Source organism: Cynocephalus volans, chromosome 17 (genome assembly GCF_027409185.1).
Source record: "Cynocephalus volans isolate mCynVol1 chromosome 17, mCynVol1.pri, whole genome shotgun sequence".
Taxonomy (NCBI): Eukaryota; Metazoa; Chordata; class Mammalia; order Dermoptera; family Cynocephalidae; genus Cynocephalus; species Cynocephalus volans.
The window spans coordinates 12,231,586-12,245,577 of NC_084476.1; the positions used below are offsets into that span (position 1 = coordinate 12,231,586).

The window sequence follows — 13,992 nt, forward strand, 5'->3', positions numbered from 1 at the left end:
GCTCATTCAAATCAGGCTATTTTCCTACTTTTGCTACAAAGTTTTATTAATTTATAATTGCCTTTGCTTTTCTTATGTATCTTATTTTTATCTCTGGGAATCACTTTTTTTCTCTTTTGCCTATCCAGATCTTTCTTATGCAGCATTCCCTGGCTACTCAAGCCTTCCTATATGTCTCTTTTCTAAACTCTTGTATTACTTTTACTCCATGCCGTATAATTTAGTACTTACGTGCTATTTTGTTCACTTTTTCTGTATATGTGTTAGTTTTTTCTGTCTGTCTAGATAATAAGCTCCTTGATTGCAGAGATCACATTTCACATTACTTTCTCTGGCCTTTATTATTCTTAGTACTTGATAGAGTGATATGTAGTAATGAGGGCCTTCTCCTTCTATTGAGAGTCTTCAAACCACACCTTGCGTGGGGCTGGCCGGTTAGCTCAGTTGGTAGAGTGTGGCCTTATAACACCAAGGTCAAGAGTTCAGATCCCCATAGAGACCAGTATTTGCTCCTGCTCTGTAGCTATCTCATTCCCATAAAATTATGCCTCCTCCACTGCATAAACAAAAAATGTACACAGGTGTTTGTGTGTGTGGTCTTTCTGCCAATTCTGAACATGTATGTATATGATAGTGCTGTTCATGTATATATATTAACATGAAAAAATACTCCTGATATAGAAAGCGAAAAAAGTTTATTAAACAAGAAAAATGCTGTACCTGTGTATCAGTTTAAAATTTGGAAGGATATACATCCTTTGCCCCCAAACAATAAAACAGTATGAAATACCACCTCAAGCAAGTTAATATGGCCAGGCCCAACGTTTGTATGGTGGAGAGTATTTGTCTCTCAGAGACATGTTCTGTATGTCACCAGGCCCAAGGACAGAGATAGTATCTTTCTCATAGGAGGGGATAGAATAGTTGAAATCAGTGATACCACCTGCACACTCACATCTATAGACAATAGATATATTCCCTAAAGCAATGTTTTTCAAACTGCTGAGTTCTTAAGAGAAACATTTGGAAGTTGCCAGTATTTGGGTGAGTATGAATAAGATCATCCAGGGAGAGCAAAGAGAGTGTTAGAAACCTTATAGGCGAGGACACTTACAATGAGTGGTCAGAGGTAAGGGGAAGAATAGGAAAGAACATGTCCTGGACCCTTGTTGTGGAACTACTTCTGCTCCAAAAATTAGAACTTTTTTTTTAAAGAAAGACTTGATGCAGGTACTTTAAATCTATCCAGTTTATACCATCACAAGACTTAATTTGCAAACAGCAAAAGAGATTAAAAATTAATATGTTTGTTGTTACAGAGATTTGCCACAATATGGACAGAAACAGTGGCAGTCCTATTTTGGAAGAACTTTTGATGTTTACACCAAACTCTGGAAGTTCCAGCAGCAGCATCGGTAAAGGAGTCTTATAGTGTGAAGGTCCACTTTATATTAGTCACGGTTTTGACCTGTAACTGATATAACTGTCATAATATAACTAATATATGTCATAATGTAATATAATATAACATGATATAGCTGTAACTGATGTAACTGTCAGTGGTTTGGGTTTTTTTTTTTTTTTTGGTGTTTTTTATTTTTATTTATTTTTTATTTTTTTAACTCAGTGCTTTTTATCTTGGGGTTTTTAAATGATGTATTTCATCTTCATGACCCAAATGAAAAAATGTTTGATTTTTTTCCTATTTAAGATTTTAAAATGTAGTGTCAGATTCAACACATTTTAAGACAATGTTATATCTGGAATGGTTCAGATTAACTCTAACATAGGTGGGATGATCCATAGTTTTATTCCAAAATACATGTTGTTTACTGGCCAAAGGTGTTGGGGGGGGGGTATTGCTTTTAATTTTCATGAACATAGCTCACAGTAGTTTCTTTTTATATTTCAACTTACTTTAAATAGATACTTAATAAATGCTTTTTGAATTTAATTGAATGATTAGTTGAAGTCTTATGAAAAATTCAAAAGCTTGCTGAATTGGATGGTATTTAATACTATTGAATTTACAGATTTGGTTATTTTTGAAATTTATTGTCTCTTATTTCTATTTTCTTGTCTCCTGTATGAAACAGACAAGTCTTGGATAATCGGTATGGCTTGAAGCGGTGGCAAATAGGGGAAATTGCTTCAAAGATTGGGCAGCTATACTACCATTATTAGTAAGTGAATTGGGTGTGGAAAGAATATAATGTTGTCGTGAATAAAAGACAGCACGCAGAGGTATTCATAGTATACTCATTTGCTAGGAGGGAAAACAGTGAGTCACAGATGAAACGCTAATAGTTCAGACCAGTTGGTTAGAGCATGGTGCTGATAATGCCAAAGTTCAGGTTTTGATCTCCATACCGGCCAGCCCCCGCAAAATCCTCAGACTTGTGGAATATGTTTGAAAGGTTACATGAGGTAAATAAAGATACTTTTGATTATGTCCTTAGAGCAACAACATCTATACAGTTCCACCCTTGAGTTAAGGAAAGAAGAGAGCTCCTTTTAGGAATCTGAATCTCATTATCACGAAGTGATATCAGGTATACAATAAAAAAAGGTTTGGACCATTTGTAATTTAAAAGGCAAAGAAATTTCTTCCTCTTCCTAAATTTTGCCATGCCATCCAGAATTCCTACCATTGAACTCACTCTCTTGGGTAGACTATTTTCTTAAAAAGTCCCTTGTAAAACTAGAAATGTTAATCAGAGAACACAACTCATTAATCAGTATGGATTAGTTTGTTTCTGAATTTGGCAAGGAAAAAACTAAAGAAATTGGCCAAAGGACAAGCGGCTGTGTGGATTTGGGGAAGGTCATAAAAGGTCTAGTCCTGGGGGGAAAGACTTAACTGGGTGGAGTGCTGTTTGGAGAGTCCCTTTGAAGCCTGAGAATAATGTGTACTTTGGGTTGGCATAAAAAATGGCTTGAGAGCAGTGGGGGGTATTTTTTAAAATTATCATTATTATTATTTTTATAAATTTTAAGGTCGATATGATTATTGCCTTACTGATTCAAATTTAGGAGAGTCATTCCCATTCCCTCATGTACAGGAACAGGGTAATGTGGAACAAGTATTTATCATGCTGAGGCATTTTAGGCACTGCTATATTTAAAAATTATTTTTTTCCTCATAGCTTACGCACATCTGAGACCAGCTATCTGAATGAAGCTTTCTCCTTCTATTCTGCAATCAGACAGAGATCATATTATTCTCAAGTCAATAAAGAGGACAGGTATGCATTCTACTATGTTTTTAGAAAGATGAGGATAAAACACCCAGTCTGTGTGGAAATTGTGCAGGAAAGCACACATTTGTTTATAACTTGTATTCATTTAACAGGCTTTATTGAATGCCTATTATGTAGCAGGCCTTTGGAAGCATACAGAGGTATACATTACCTAAAAGCAGTAATTATTATTGATACTGTAAACAGATGTCATAATACCAGGGAAGAGTCAGAGCACAAAGGAGGGCTGAAGTTATTTCTTTACAAGAGATTGGGGTCACACAGATTTCATGAAAAAGAAATGACTCCAAAGTAAGGCTTAGCTAATAACCTTTGCTCTTTTTAGCCTATATAATCTTAATTCATTTTTCTTCAAAAGCCTGTTGACAACTGTCACGTAGGACTAGAGAAAAGACTGCCAATGCTGTTCATATTTTCTTTTATAAACCAATACTGTTTTGCAGTTGTATAGCTCTACTGTTGAAGAAAAAGGAATCATGTGGAATTCGTTCATTCTCAATAGAAATCTGCTGAACACTTATTGTATTTCTGGCACTGTTGCAGATGCTCGGATGTGAGGGGAAAAAAGAAAGGAAAATGTACTAGTTCCCTTTCAGAAGATTATCTTCTAACAGGGGTTGCAGTCATATTTGGCATACAGGTAGATTGTGATGTTACTAATTCCAGACAAGGATGGAATTGTGGAAAAAATCAGTGATCTGCTGGAGAATCTTTGTTGCTAGTGTTCCAAGAATAGTTGGAAGAGAATATTCAGGCATACAAGGTCTGAATGTTCTCTCTACTACTAGCAACAGAACTCACAATTGTTATATAGTGAAAAGATTATATTCTTTTAGCAATAGAAGGAAACATAGTTTTGACATGTTTTTCTAGAGAACACTTTGTGGTTGACTATCATAAGCTTTCCATCTAAACAGCAACATTTTTTGGAAAGCACCACTCTTATAAATCCCCTTAATTCCCTTGCACATTGTGTTCAGACTTGTCTAGGGAAGTTTGCTTGATACAAGTAAGGTATGTAGATACTGGATTCTATATTTTTCCCTAATGTCTTTTTGTCATCCCCTTACCTCATCCTTCTATCAGAAGTTTCATCAGTTACTTTTCCTTCAGATCTTCTTATGGTTTGATTCACATATTTTCACAACAGATATATTTTCTCCAACCCTAATTTTTTTTTTTTTTGAGTTCATATTATACAATTTGTCTTAGTTCTCAGTGAGATAAATTGTATTTCTTAAAAAAAATGCAAAAGGGCCATGTAACAATTTATCAGCATTAAAAATACATATTTTATATGTATTTTTAAAACTCTTTATTTTAAAATAGAGAACTATTTTGCAATAGCAAAATAGATTGTATAATTCACTTTTCTGCATTTTCTAATTCGCCAAAAGGGAGATTGGCCTTGGGCCCCTTGGCTTAAAACCCAACAGTTTGACTTATTGCAGTCATTTTCTACCTTAATAGCAAACACCACATCTGAATTGTTTTTCTGTGTTATCTCATAGAGCAAGTCAGATTAATAGAGGTAGGGTTCTTTGGAATCAGGAAGACAAAATTTCTTGCTTTCAGTCAGTAAATTAAAATCAAAGGACAATTTAGCAGGCAAAACCTTGACCTTGTTCTGTGTGCTTAGGAAAGGCTTTGTTTAGTTGGATTATTTGTTTCTTAGTTCACCCAGAGGAAGGGGTCTGGTCAGTGTAGCAATTAGCAACAGCTGCTAAAATCAACAGCCAGTAGATAAAACCAAGTAAGAAAATGTTCCACAATTTCACAGTTGATTGAAAGGCAAAAATCATCTCTCCTCAAAAGGATCTAGTTCTCTGTGCACTATCTCAGCACCTTAGGATTATGTTGAGGCCACGAGGAATGGTATGTTTCAGCAATCACTAAGGTGACTGCCTGTCACTGAGCATAGACAGCTCTCATTCCATGGGCCCATCCCATCTGGCTTGGTAGAGGAGATTTCACCACATAGCCTCTCGTCATAGAATTGCAAATCCCGACTCTGTTGCAAATGGCCAAGGCAGAACATGGTCAGCATTAGATATAGAGAAGGAGAAGTTTTTGAATGCACAAGGTTGTAGGGACATGTTGCAGTTAGCCACCTGGAAGAACAGAGTTTCCCACGCAAATGTGTAGTTAAAAAGTCAATGTCTTACAAGCAGTGGGCCTGGCAGGTTGGACAAGACTGGAAATCTGGAGTCCAGAAGTTTGTCAAGAGCATCATGATGTCAACATTAGTGGTGACGGTATTGAAGTTTTTTTTAAAGTGAGAAATACGAATCTAAAGTTGAAGGTTTGGCTACTTCGTAGTGGTGGTGGTGATGATAAGGAGGACTTAGTGTGGACCTTTCAGAGAGGTTCACACTTTTTCTTCTGCAGTTTGATGTGGAGTCAGCCAGTGGACTGTGGGCTATGGTTCAGGTTTTCAGGCTTGATTGGAATGGCCTCTCATGTATATTAGTGGATAGCACTGACATGCTTCATCTGTGCTTTACTGCAATTCAACACAGCAGTTTCAAAAACAGCATGCACCCAGGCTGGCTGGTTAGCTCAGTTGGTTGGATTGTGGTGCTGGTAGGACCAAGGTCTGGGGTTCAGTCATGGTACTGACCATGACCAGCTGCTCCCCACCCCCACAACAAAGAAAAACAAACAAAATAGAATGCACTCACTCACTTCTGTATGTTTATTTAATACAGGGGTCAGCAAACTATGGCCTGCATGCCACATTGGGCTTGTAGCCCACTTCTTTACTGCCTGGCAGTTTAGAATTGTTTTTTTCGTTTTCAAAGAGTTATAGAAAAAAGAAAACATGAATATACTGCAGACATCATACATGGCCTGCAAAACCTAAAACATTTACTGTCTGGCCCTTTATAGAAATTTGCTGTTGTATAATCCCTGATATAGATTCATAGAACCTGTTCATTTTAATCAAAAAATTGGAAGAATTAGGGCAGGCTGGTTTGCTCAAGTTGGTTAGAGTATAGTGCTGATAATACCAAGATCAAGGATCCCTTCACTGGCCAGCCTCCAAAAAACAAAAACAAACAACAAACAAAAAAATAAAAGTAACTGATTGATACTTCAAGTATGAATTGATGTGATCCTTCTGCTAATTTTCCTTCTGTTTTTAATTCCACTTCTGACACGTGGTAAGCTAGATAACCTAAAATACTGTCTGTTCCAAAACACCTAGAAATGCTGGATAAAATGGATGAATCATCCCTTTAAATGGACAGCTTAGCTGTCAAGAAAGTAAGAAAGTCCCTAATGCATTAACTTTGTGACTAATGCTGTGATAACCCTGCAGGGGGAGGTTGGTTTTGGAGACATAAAAGAACAAGGAAGAGCGAAATTGAAACTAGAAGGAAGGGGTGATATACAAGAAAGATTTTTGAGAAAAAATTACCCCCTTATGTCCTGAAAAGCAGATCTTATGAGATAGTAATCATTGTAATAATGGCTAATTGAGGTTATTAAAATAATATGGGGCCAAATCCCGAATAATAATAACATGAAAGAAGAAAGGGGATAATGAATTAAACCGTTCAAGTAAGATCCATTTATTGTTCAGAAAAAGAATAGAATAAGTAAAGTTTGCTCATTTTTTAAAAAATATTTTTGAAAAATATAAGGAGAATGTGTAACTTCAGAACAGGTAGAAAGGTGAAGGTGAGGTACACAATTATGATCATTGCAATAGAAGGCAGGAAAGGAAAATATACCCCCAAAAAAGTATAGATAGCAAAAAATAATAAAGTAGAAACAGTCCAAATATAGTGGTCGTCATAATAAGTGAAAGTAATCTAAACTTCTCAGTTAACAGTATGTCTTTTTTAGAAAAACCCAGTGATAAATGTTTATAAGAGATCTTACAAAGATATAAGGTAAACAGAAAATGATAGATACTAAGATACACAGACACTAAGGGGAAGAAATGCCAGTATAGTTCTATGTATATTATTTATATTTAAGTTAGAAAGTATTATTAACAATAGAGGTTACTCTATAATGATAAAAGGAACAATTCAGGAAAATATAAAATCTCTAAACTTGTATCTGCCCAATAATGTAGCATTACAATAAAGCAGGAAGTGGAGAGAATGATAAATGGTCTAATGTACATGGAAATATTTGCTATAACATATTTAATAATTTGTATATCAAGAAGACAAAAACATTAGAAAAAGATTTGAGTAACAAAAGCTTAATAATGTGCATAATACAGTATGCAACAATAAGTGAATGCATACTGTTTTCAAACACATTAAATTTGTGAAATTGACTTATACAAGGGTACCTCAAAAGATTCATGGAAAAATAGAATTAAAAGATAATACAAGTCTTTCCATGATCTTTTTGAAGACCCTTTGCCACAAAACAAGGTTCGATAAATTTTCAAGTACATGTTCTCTAACCATGGTGTGATTCCATTAAAAACAAGAATAAAACATAGTTTTTAAAAAAATCAGTAAATATGTCAGTTAGTAGACACATTTCTAAATAACTCATGGGTTGGGCTGGCCGGTTAGCTCAGCTGGTTAGAGTGCAGCCTTGTAATACCAAAGTCATGAGTTTGGATCCCCAACTGTACTGGCTAGCTGCCAAAATAAATAAATAAATACTTATGGATCAAAGGAGAATTTTTAAAAAGTTGGTTATAGAAAATGTTAAACATATACAAAAAGTGCTCTTGTACTTGTGATGTGGAATGTGGGAAGCAAGAAGTGGAAGTTGGAAATGTCAGATTTGAATTGATAAGGGATAAGCATAAAGTGTCGGGTATGAACAGGTACAATATTGTCAGTGGCCCTTGATAAGTAAAGGATGCATATGACTGCTCCTAGCAACCACTAAAAAAACAATAACAAGGAAGACAAATTACTAAGACGCCAATAGAGGATATAAAATGGAACACTAAAAAAATACTTGATTAACCAAAGAGAAAGCAAGAAAGGAACAATAGAAGAACACAAAAACAGAAGGGATAAGACACAAGTAAGCAAGGTGGTAGACACAAACCCAGCTAAAGCAATAATGACATTAAATGTGAACTGTCTACATCGACTACAAGGCAGAGATTGTCAAAGTGGATAAAAAAGCAAGACCTAACTATACACTGTCTCCAAAGATGTATTTAAATAAAAAGACAGATTGTTGAAAGTAGAAGGATAAAAAAAGATATGTCATTTATACCATGAGCATGAGAAAGCTGACTTGATTATATTAATATCAGAAAAATGAGATTTCAAGGCAAAGAACATTGTTTCTGAAATTCATTTCACCTCATGTTTTCCTGCCTGTAGTCTTCTACTCTTCCTTGCAGTCTTAACTTAAACATTTATTACTTTCTTTGGGAAGCCTGTTATCACCCAAGATTTGGTCCTGTGGTCTCAAATAACATCCTTTATTTCTCCTATCATTATATTTATTACACTGGGTTGTAAGAATTTATCTGTCTCCTCTCTATTTTAAGTATTTCTCTGTCTGTAAGATCTATGAAGAAGGGTCAGTGTCTACAGTTCTCAAAAAAAAAATCATTGCACTTTTAGCACTTAGCGTAGTGACTGGTGCACCTAAGTTCTCAATAGACATTTGTTGAGTGACTATATGAATGATGACTTAATGATTTAGTGAGTAAGAAATGTGTTTTAAAAGACTATATGGTTATATGTGGAAATGTTTATAACTGCAAAAAAGGATGAAAACTTTTAAAAGTTTTAAAAGTCATCAGAAAATTGGAAAAATCATAAAAGCATGTATTCTTTTCTTAATCTAATGAATAATTTTCCATTTATCTACCATAGACCTGAGTTGGTAGTTAAGAAGCTACGATACTATGCAAGATTTATAGTAGTTTGTCTTCTTCTGAACAAAATGGATGTTGTGAAAGATCTGGTAAAGGTAAATATACTTTAAAATAATTAAAATCCTAATATTTGTATATGGATAATTTTGGTTTTTAGGTTAGAGTAATTTGTTTTAGGTAAAAATAATTTTGATATGTCTAAATAATTACAACATTCAGAGTATAATAACTTCTGACAAGGATAATAATAAAAAATTTTCCAACTCTCTTCATATTTCAAATACACTAATCAGAGATAATTATCTTAATTCCTTGCTTTTGTCCCTTCAGCATGTTGTACATTTCACAGACCATTGATGGCTAGTTGGGAAATGCAAGTCAAAATATACTTAAGTTTAAGAGAAAATAATTGAAATGTTAGGTCAAGAAAAGGTGCATAATGTTTTGCAAAGGTATTGTGAATGAATTTTAGTTTTTCCATCACTTTATAGTGTCTGCATTACTCTGTCATTAAATCAGGTAATTAAGAGTTAACTGTATTTGGGATCCACTTAAATATCTGTAATTATTGCATACCAAATTCTGGTTGCACTCTTTACTCAATGGTTTTGGTGGCATACTTCTTAACTTTGTAACTAAAAACAAATGTAACATGCTAGTTTTTGACAAGGCCACCAGAAGTAGTGCTACATACCCCTACTGTCTTCCTCTACCTCCAGTTACTAATAAGACTATCTCCAAAAAATAGTATGATATAAATCCAAAGAAAATCAGGAAGTATCCATTTTTTTATATTAAAATTTTTGAGTATCTTTTTTCAGACTTTTCTATTAATAAATTCATGCTGATATAGCACTAAATAGGAAATGTATCTTTATAAAGGTATTGTTTGATGTGTATCATTCTGGAGTTTTTAATTATGAAACAAATCCTTGTAGTTTTCAGTCTTTGTTTTTGGTTATAATTGGGACTGTGTATTGATAATAATCAAATTTCTAAACTATATCAGTTTCTGTCAGGCATATGGTACCATATAGCTATGTGTCTTTATGGGGTTTTTAATAACCTTTTTGTTTGTGATATTTTAAAATCAGGAATTATCAGATGAAATTGAAGATTATACTCATCGCTTTAACACTGAAGACCAAGTGGAATGGAACTTGGTGCTTCAAGAAGTAGCAGCTTTCATTGAGGTCAGTTTTTGACAAGAAAGGTTGTCATAATTATGGGTTAATGAATGGCTATGTGGTATGTGTTTTTATTGTGTATATATGTCAAGAAGAAGGAATAAATTATCATGTTGATATTTTGTTTTGGCCATTAAATTCTTATTGCTTTTTTCTTTAGGCTGACCCCGTAATGGTATTAAATGAGGATAATACCATCGTTATCACATCTAATCGCCTTGCTGAAACAGGAGCCCCATTGCTGGAACAGGGCATGATTGTAGGACAGTTGTCTCTGGCTGATGCCCTCATTATTGGTAATTGTAATAATCAGGTAAAGAATTGTGAAAGAATTATGCTTAAAATTTACTTTGAAAAATAGCGCTTTTCATTATCTCCTTATAACATCCATCTGTGAGGAAGTAATTAAAATATGCTATGTACATATATAAAATGTATTACAGAATTTAAATGGTTTAGAATTTTTAATGACATAGGAAGATACTCATGATATAGAAAGTAAAAATTAACTTACTGTGGAGCTACTATGTATGCAGAATTATTTCATATATATTAGAATGTCTATAAATGTATGCACAGAAAAAAGACTAAGAAGAAATTTACCAATATCTAAAAGGTTTATATCTGAATAGCAGTGTTATGGGTGATTTTTATTTTCTTTCTTACAACTTTTTAAACTTTCCAAAATTTCTATGTTACTTTTCCAATTGGGTAAAAAAGGTGGAGTTGGGGGGGCGTTGTTCTTGAGTATATATCTCAAAAGTAAACCTCAGATTTTTTTTATGACAGAATATCCCATGATGAGGAGAATTTAATGTATTGGAATATAATTTACAGCAGCTTTGCTGCTGTTCCCCTAGGGAAGACTTTTTGTGCAGCTCAGGGTTTAATGGTTGACCTTATAGGTACTTCCAGCTCTCCAGAGACTGGGTGCACCTGGGTTGTGTGGAAACTCTGATCTGGGCTTGAATCTTTTTATCAAACTGCACCCCATGCAATTCTGCATTCCCAACCAGTCTCCTCTGATTGGGGGGCAAATTGGCTGTCCTTGCTGTGTTCCAGTGTTCTCCCAGTGGGCCCGTCTCCCCCACTGCCCATGCTCCAAACACTTCCCATGGGACAGGCCCTGTGCCAGTCCCTTGCAGTGACTCACTGCCCTCTGAATGGCTCCCCTTTTTCAACTGTTCTGGCTCCTCTCCTGCATGGGTCCACGGGAGCCCTATTAGTGGTCTTGCTGTCCTGGGGGCCACCAAGGCCCTCTTCTCCCCTGCCACCTCCAAGCAACTACATCTGAAGGGCACAGCTGCGGCTTCTGTTGGCTCCTGCTCCATGTGCTCAGCAGCTCCAGCCTTATAGCAGCTGCAGCCCAAAATGCTCCAAGCAGTTTTTTCTTTCTGTCATTGTGGCTTCTCCTGTCTTCATGTACTCCGTAGGTCTCTCTTTCTCTTCCCCTGAGCTCCAGTGGCCCTAGCTTGGCTGTTGTTACATTTTTATAGTTATAAATTGGTTGATTTGTGGTAGAGAGTGACGCTGGGGACTGTCTATTCCGCCATCTTGACTGGAACTCCCTCCTAAAGTTGCTATAAGTTTTAATTTTGTATTGTACCATTGCACTTATCATTTTATTATTGTTTAAATTTTTTACTACTACTCCAATTTTGGCTTTCTAGACATTATTTTGTAAAATTCTAAATTAAAACATTTTTGAAATTATTGTATGTAGACAAATTTAGAGACATTTATGGTTTGTACAGTTTTTTAAAGGCTCGGTATTTTTCTCAGTTTTCTCACTTTTTTATTTAAAGAAAAAATTTTAATCAAAGAAATGTAAATTAAAACCAAATGAGATATCACCCACCCAAATGGCTAAAAACAAAACAAATAAACTGATAATAATATGACCTGGCAAGCTTGTATGAAAACTGGATATCTCATACCTTGTTGGTAAAATTTTCAATTGGTATACCCACTTTAGAAAAATATTAGGCATTACTAGTGCAGCTGAGTATATCTACACCCTTTGAACAAGCAATTCCAATATTTTCTTATTGCTTTGGAGGAGTACCTAGCATATTTTACATAAAAATTCTTCATCAGATTTATGTTTTGAAATATCTTCTCCTACTCTATGGCTTGCTTTTTATTCTCTTCTTGTGCCTTCTCTCTCTCTTTTTTAATATATTAATTAAAATATTTATTGAGTGCCTACTATGTGCCAGACCCTATTCAAGGTACTGGGATTCTAGCGAAGAGAAGTCCTTACTTTTAATGTAAACCAATTTATAAGTTTATTCCTACCTGGTTAGAGCTTTTTTTGTGCCCTATTTTGAGAACTTTTTGCATGCTCCATGGTCATAAAGATAATCTCCTTTTAATATTATATTTTGTAAAACCTGTATTACTTTGCCTTTCATATTTAGATCTATGGCCTATCTGGAATTTCTTTTTGTTTTGGTATGAAGTATAGGTCAAAATTTCCATGTGGATTTTCAGTAGATCTAGCTGCATTTACTAAGTCTATTTAAGTTTTATCCACTTATTTGCCATTTCCAGCACTCTTTTTTTTTGGTGTGGTATTGAGTTTCCATTTGTTATTACTGAAAACAGAAGCTTTATTTTTACTTTTTGTTATAGAGATAGCTATTTTGTTTTGTTATATGAAAATATGACTTTGATAATACTAATCTTTTAATGACTTATAGTGGGAGACTTAGAGTTCAGCAAATGTGTCATTCATTCATTCAATTAGTATTTATTGAAAGTACCAGTTATGGATGAGGCACTGGGATGAGTAGGATTTAAAAAAATAGAGACAAAATGTCTTCCCTAATGGAGCTTACAGTCTAGATGTGAAGACAGACATTAATCAAACAACCACTTGGATAAATGTCAACTAGACACTTTAACCAATGTGACAAAGAGGTTTGTGGTTTGAGTATCTATCTTTTAATTAATTAATTTTTTGGGCAGCTGGCCAGTACAGGGATCAAACCCTGGACCTTGTTATTATCAGCACCATGCTCTAACCAACTGAACTAACCAGCCAGTCCCTTCGAGTATCTATAATAGAGGGATTTGATCTAGTCTGGGAGGTCATTGAAAGTTTTTCTGAGAGCAGTTGCTTGAGCTAAGAGCTAAGGGTAAGTAGAAATTAATCATGTAAAGAGCAGAGTGTGCCAGGTAGCAGGAAGAGCATGGGTCGTGGCCTGGGGGCCGAAGGGGGCATGGTGAACATGAGACATTAATAGAAGGCGAAACTGGCTCGATCCAAGAGCAAAGGGAACCACAAGAGGGTGAGGGATAGGTAGAGCTGTATGAACGGGCATGGCCAGGCACACTAAATAATTTGTCTGTGTCTTAAGTGCATTGAAAAACAAGCAAAGGCTTTGATGTAAGGAGAAGAACATAATGAAGCTCGCATTTTGAAAAAGTCATTTTGGTTGTAGTTGTAGAGAATGGATTGGAGCTAGAATGGGGGTGACAGAGCAGTTAGGAAATAGTTGCAGTTATCTTGTTGATTGGTAATAATAGAAGGGGTGGTGGTGATAATAGAGCGATGAGGTTGGTTTCAAGAGATATATAGAAAGTATAGTTAGTAGCATTTGATATTTGATTGGATATGGAAGTAAGGAAAGAGAAGATATCAAAGATGACTCAGGTTTCTGGCCGGTTGTGCAGGTAGATATGTGATAATATCAGTCACTGAATCTCATTACATGGTTTG

General features: G+C 35.1%; 1 protein-coding gene across 1 annotated transcript in view; it reads left to right on the forward strand.

Annotated features, from left to right (window-relative positions):
• SCAI (suppressor of cancer cell invasion) overlaps nucleotides 1-13,992 on the forward strand; it is a 141,875-nt gene that overhangs the window by 80,230 nt on the left and 47,653 nt on the right. The window contains exons 4-9 of the mRNA XM_063082207.1: nucleotides 1,320-1,415; nucleotides 2,097-2,183; nucleotides 3,147-3,245; nucleotides 9,080-9,176; nucleotides 10,176-10,274; nucleotides 10,429-10,581. Of these exons, the coding sequence (XP_062938277.1) occupies nucleotides 1,320-1,415; nucleotides 2,097-2,183; nucleotides 3,147-3,245; nucleotides 9,080-9,176; nucleotides 10,176-10,274; nucleotides 10,429-10,581 (631 nt within the window). The remainder of the gene's footprint in view (nucleotides 1-1,319; nucleotides 1,416-2,096; nucleotides 2,184-3,146; nucleotides 3,246-9,079; nucleotides 9,177-10,175; nucleotides 10,275-10,428; nucleotides 10,582-13,992) is intronic.